General features: G+C 52.8%; 1 protein-coding gene across 1 annotated transcript in view; it reads left to right on the top strand.

Annotated features, from left to right (window-relative positions):
• The window catches only part of LOC311314303 (B-cell receptor CD22), a gene marked incomplete at both ends in the record, with an annotated part of 6,678 nt that extends 977 nt beyond the window's left edge, over window positions 1-5,701 (top strand). Inside the window, 10 exons of the mRNA XM_084444642.1 lie at window positions 1-62; window positions 270-527; window positions 1,335-1,604; window positions 2,279-2,548; window positions 3,685-3,958; window positions 4,407-4,484; window positions 4,719-4,767; window positions 4,915-5,001; window positions 5,231-5,358; window positions 5,599-5,701. The exon at window positions 1-62 is cut by the window's left edge and continues 283 nt beyond it. Of these exons, the coding sequence (XP_084300768.1) occupies window positions 1-62; window positions 270-527; window positions 1,335-1,604; window positions 2,279-2,548; window positions 3,685-3,958; window positions 4,407-4,484; window positions 4,719-4,767; window positions 4,915-5,001; window positions 5,231-5,358; window positions 5,599-5,701 (1,579 nt within the window). The remainder of the gene's footprint in view (window positions 63-269; window positions 528-1,334; window positions 1,605-2,278; window positions 2,549-3,684; window positions 3,959-4,406; window positions 4,485-4,718; window positions 4,768-4,914; window positions 5,002-5,230; window positions 5,359-5,598) is intronic.
• Window positions 5,702-6,044: the final 343 nt, after the last annotated feature.

The following is a 6,044-nucleotide window of genomic DNA, read 5'->3' as shown; positions in this document are numbered from 1 at the left end:
CGAGACGGACCGGCCGCAGGGTCGCTGGACCTCCCCCGACACCGTCACGCTGTCCGTCACAGGTAACGTCTGTAATAGGTGAGACGCTGTGGGTAGTCCTGTCTGTTTTAGAGGAGGACATAGACATGAAAATATCTGTTTACAGACATATAAATATATCTGTCTTCTACAGGCGAGACACAGTCGGTGAACACTGTAAAAGCAAAAACACAGGTGGATAGGATGTTGTGTACGAACAGTTCAGTGTAGCCCCCGCTTGTGTGTCCCAGACCTTCAAGTGCAGGTGCATCCGGCCAGGACGGCCAACATGTTTGCCCAGGGCGAGACCGTGTTTCTGGGCTGCGCGGCGCGAGGCTGTGGGGCCCCGGGCCGGGCCCTGGCTCTCTACAGGAACGGCCTCAACCTGGGCTCGCCCGACCGCTGGATCACTGTCTACAACTTCAACAGCCAGCACGCCGGCGCCTACACCTGCCGGCCAATCCCGCCGCAGAATGTCCAGTCCCCGCCCCTGGTCCTGGCCCTGGGACGTGAGTGGACGCCGAGTCTGTCTGTCAGTCAGTGAGTCAGCGGGGGGAGCCGTTATCACCCCTGCTGTGTAGAGACTAAGCAAGGTTGAGTAGGTTTGTGGTTTCTCTCTCATTCACTCTGCCTGCACTCCTTCCTCTCTCTCTGTCCCTCCCTCTCTCTCTCTCTCTCTCTCTCTCTCTCTCTCTCTCTCTCTCTGACTCTATCCCCCTACCTCTCCCTCCCTCCCTCTCTCTCTCTCTGACTCTATCCTCCTACTGTACCTCTCCCTCCCTCTCTCCCTCTCTCTCTGAACTATATCCCCCTGCCTCTCTCTCCCTCTCCCTCTCTCTCTCTCTCTCTCTCTGACTCTATCCCCTACCTCTCCCTCCCTCTCTCTCTCCCTCTCTCTCTCTCTCTCTCTCTCTCTCTCTCTCTCTCTCTGACTATATCCCCCTACCTCTCCCTCCTCTTCCTCTCTCTCTCTCTGACTCTATCCCCCTACTGTACCTCTCTCTCTCTCTCTGATTCTATCTCCCTACCTCTCCCTCCCCCTCTCTCTCTCTGACTCTATCTCCCTACCTCTCCCTCCCTCTCTCTCTCTCTGACTCTATCTCCCTACCTCTCCTTCCCTCTCTCTCTCTCTGACCCTATCCCTCTACCTCTCTCCATCCCCTACCTTTCTCTCTCTATCCCCCTACATCTCCCTCTCTCCATCCCCCTACCTCTTTCTCCCTCTCTCTCTCTCTCTCTCTCTCTCTCTCGGACTATCCTCCTACCTCTCCCTCTTTCTCCTTCCTCTTTCCCCTTATCCACCCCACCTCTCCCAGACCCCCCCCACTCCACATGGGTGGCGGTCAGCCCCGGGGGGGAGGTGTCCGAGGGGGGCTCGGCCACTCTGACCTGCAGCAGCAGCGCAGCCCCGGCCGTGGAGAGCTTCGCCTGGTTCAAGGACCAGGAGAGCGGCAGCATCCCGGACAGCTTCCGGCCGCAGCTGCACCTGCCGAGGCTGGCACACACTGACCAGGGGGAGTACTCCTGCGTGGCGCGCAACCACTTGGGCACCGACCGCTCCAAACCGCTCCTGCTCAACGTCACCTGTGAGGACCAACGCGCCACCCCCCCCCCCCCCCCCCCCCCCTTTCTCACCGCCCCTCCGCGTGGACGACTTTAAAACGTCATCTCTTCATAGCAGCTGTTCCTTGACAGCTGGGTTTAACCGATCTAGTGACGGTGTCGACATATTATGCATCGAGTTGCTAACTTCTGTAGCATGAATCAGATCTTGACAAACTGTACGTCTGTGTGTGTGTGTGTGTGTGTGTGTGTGTGTGTGTGTGTGTGTGTGAGGGTACTCTGGGTCAGACGCTCTTGAGCAACAGCTCTATTTTAGCTGCGTAGCTCATGGAAGTAATCTGTCTACAACAGGAAGTCACCGGTTCAACCTCTTCACTCCTATAGCCAGATATAGAACAAGTCAACTTGCTACAACAGAAAGACAGATGACCGGCATGTCAAACCACATAACAAAATATTAATATATATTATAATATACTGTATAATTATATCCTATTTCACTACAGGAATGCCATTCATGCTATACATGCAGTGCAAAACTAATGACATTAGAAGGATGATGGACAATATACCTATTTACTGTATATCCCAATTGTTATTTTTCAGTATGTTTTTATGGTTTGATTCATTTGATATTCTATCTATGTTCTCCCCATGTTCTCCGTATGTTCTCCCTATGTTCTCTCTGCTTGTCTAGATGCTCCTAAGGGCACCAAGGTTCTGCTTAGCACTCGAGGTGACATCCGAGAGGGTTCCTCTGTCAACCTGAGCTGCGTCAGCCAGGCCCAGCCGCCCGTGGAGCGCTGGGCCTGGTACCGGGTGCTGGGGGACCAGGTGTGGCCCAAGGGAACCAGCCAGAACCTGTCCTTCCCCAGCGTCCACTCCCACCACGCTGGCCAGTACTACTGCACCGCCTGGAACCGTCTGGGGCACCTCAGCTCACTCTTCACCTCCCTCACCGTGCTCTGTAAGTACTACTGACCTGTCTGTCTGTCTGTCTGTCTGACTTTCTGTCTGTCTGTCTGTCTGTCTGTCTGTCTGTCTGTCTGTCTGTCTGTCTGTCTGTCTGTCTGACTTTCTGTCTGTCTGTCTGTCTGTCTGTCTGTCTGTCTGTCTGTCTGTCTGTCGGTCTGTCTGTCTGTCTGTCTGTCGGTCTGTCTGTCTGACTTTCTGTCTGTCTGTCTGTCTGTCTGTCTGTCTGTCTGTCTGTCTGTCTGTCTGTCTGACTTTCTGTCTGTCTGTCTGTCTGTCTGTCTGTCTGACTTTCTGTCTCTGTCTGTCTGTCTGTCTGTCTGTCTGTCGGTCTGTCTGACTTTCTGTCTGTCTGTCTGACTTTCTGACTGTTTGTCTGTCCGTCTGTCTGTCTGTCTGTCTGTCTGTCTGTCTGTCTGTCTGTCTGTCTGTCCTCTGTCCATGTTTTAGTATTACCATTTTCCTGACATGCTGTAGGTGTTGTAGCGTGTTGTGTGTACTGCACCATGCTGTGTTCAGGTGAGGTGAGCCTCTGCGTGTTCAGGTCCGGTTCCCAGGGAGCGAGGAGGAGAATCTCGGGGAGGAGAGAGGGGTTAGACTCACCTCTGTCTCTGCAACCTGACACCTACTGTACACCTCCCCCTGTCCTGTAGGGGACTAATCAATCTAGCATCAATACCTCTCTCTCTTTCTCCCTCCCCTCTTGGCTGCCTGTCTGTCTACCGTCGTCCCCTCTCTCTCCCTTACCCGCGGTCAGTCTTCCTGTCGGCCAGCTGTCTCCCTGACCAGGGGCGGACTGGCCATCGGGAGCACCGGGAGTTTTCCCAGTGGCTTGGCGCGCTATCTGGCCTGGCCCGCGGTGAATGGCCTGCCGCCCCCCCGTGCTCAACAACTTGCCGACAGTTTATTATTCACAATCGGAAAGCCCGTCCATTTCGCATACAAAACGAAACAGAAAGTGTTCCATCTCACCGCGTCGGCTCGTGGCCTGACTGGGGCTACATTTCCCGGCCTGAATTATTTCCCCAGTCCGCACCTGTCCCTGACTCCTCTCCCTTCTGCTGTATTCCTCTAATCTACCCCCCCCCCCCCTCTTCTCTCATGGTCTCCTCTCCCTCCATCCTCCCCCAGACCCTCCTAAGAACACGTCGGCGCTGGCCCGTCCCTCCAGCGTGGTGGACGCCGGCCGCCCCCTGACGCTGACCTGCAGCAGCCAGGCCAACCCGGCGGTGGACAACTTCACCTGGCACCGCCTGGGCTCCGCCGAGGCCTGGGGAACCCAGTCGGGCCCGAGCTACACCTTCGCCGAGGCGGGACCCGCGGTGAGCGGACAGTACTACTGCGAGGCACGGAACCGCATCGGAACCCACAGCTCCCCCGTCCTCACCGTCAGGGTCAGAGGTCAGTGGCCTGGTCGCCGAGGGACCCTGGGATATGTAGTTAAGCCTTTAAACTTAAAATGGCCCTCGGTGAGACTCGGTAAGAAAAATTAGTATTAAGTCTAAAGGATGTAAAGTATAGTGAGTATCAAGTATAAAGTCTAATAAAATTTCCCCAGGTCAGAATTTCATATATGGAATCTCATTTTTAGTCTTCATCCGTTAACTGACCTCATTTAACCGTTACTTGACCTATTGAACCCTGCTGCTCCTCCATAGGTTTTGTAATGTGTAATCTCCACCATGCCACTGAAAGAACCCCCCCCCCCCCCATGAGTGGCTCATCTTTGGATACTATTTCTGCTTTCTCCTCTGTGACCTTTGAGTCACAGGAAGAGACCAATTTCATGTCTGGACATCTGGCCAAATCACATGTCTGTCTGAATTGTTCCATGCTCTCTGATTGGCAGGAAGACTGAAGGTCATCGCCCTGGCCTCAGCTGTGGGCGTGTCCGCGGGACTCATCACTCTCACTGTGGCCATCATGATCAGGTGACCGAAAGCAGTTGATTTGATTAAACGTTAAAACAGTAGTATTGCATTAGTACATCCACTGGTCATTTGATTGTCTCGGAATGTCGTGAAGGATCTTTGAAAGTGAATGATTTTTTCCCCCAATCATTTTTGCAACTGATTTGTTGACCGGAAATGTAATTAATCCTGTAAAGTCCATCCTGGTTAGTGGTATCCAGATACTGACACTCCTTCTGTCTCTCGCCACCATAGTAAAAACATGCACCGTGTGGACATGGAGTCTCCGGAAGAAATCAAAAAGGTGCCTGACTTCTATTAAACCCTGTCAGACACTTCACCTGACCTTGGTGACATACTGTCCAGTGATTACTTCCTTGTCTCACTCCTGTTTTTCTGCTCTTCGTCATCGTTTCTCCCTGCCCTGCTGCGTGTGTTTCTGTGACCCCAGAGAGTGTCCGTGTCGGATGACACACTGTTCCAGGAGTCAGTTCAGCAGAGGTTTCACCTGAGGCCTGGCAAGATGTTTGACATCCCGGTATGACCACTAGGGGGAGACAGAGGCAAACTAGTTATCTAGCAGTGGACTCAAATGTGTTTCCTTGATTCCATGCGTTCCTTCTCCTCCCAATGTTCACTAAACTTCATGAGATTGGACAACCTGAGGCTCCCCCCCGACCTTCTCTTCTGTGTGTGTGTGTGTGTGTGTGCGTGTGTGTGCGTGTGTGTGTGTGTGCGTGTTTGTGTCCATGTGCGTGTGTGTGTAGGAGGAGCCTGAGGAGGAGAATGAGAGTCCCCATCCTTCCATCATTCCCTTAAAAGATGCTCTACCCGTCTCAGAAGCAGACAGCTCTGCCCTCAATTACATCACCGTGCACTACTCCAGGATGCCCAGGTACACACTTCAACCTCTCTCTCTCTCTCTCCCTTTCTCTCTCTCTCTCTCTCCCTCTCCCTCTCTCCCTCTCTCTCTCCCTCTCCCTCTCCCTCTCCCTCTCCCTCTCCCTCTCCCTCTCCCTCTCCCTCTCCCTCTCCCTCCTCCCTCTCCCTCTCTGTCTTCTCTTTGCCACTTCTCTTCCTTCCTGTTACTCTCCTTAATTCTCCTCTGTTCTTCATCTTCCTTCTGTGTGTGAAGTCTGGACCAGGTGCAGGTCACTAACCTACCACCAGAGGGAAACAGAGAGACCAAGGATGCTGCCAATGTTGTTTACACCGTCCTGGCACACCCTCGTCACTAGGGGGAGGTAGAAGAGAACTAGGAACATCTAACCACAGCAATCATCAGCTTCACTCCCATCAACTCTACAGTCAGAGGCTATGATACACACACACACACACACACACATACACACACACACAAACACGGAAACTCACTCTCTCACAACCCCCCTCACCCCCCCCCCCCCACACACACACACAACTAGGAATGCTAGCCTGCTATGTTACGAGTCCAATATACTGTCAATAGATTTGAATATCTAAACTTGTGTGACTGTATAATGAAATCAATACATAAATTGTAGCTTTACTTACCTCTTTACTTTACTCTATTTCAATTACTCTTTATTGAATCATTTCAGA

Source organism: Borostomias antarcticus, assembly GCF_949987555.1.
Source record: "Borostomias antarcticus genome assembly, chromosome: 10".
Classification (NCBI taxonomy): Eukaryota; Metazoa; Chordata; class Actinopteri; order Stomiiformes; family Stomiidae; genus Borostomias; species Borostomias antarcticus.
The sequence above is the reverse complement of the archived record's forward strand: the minus strand, read 5'-3'. Positions and strand labels throughout refer to the sequence as shown.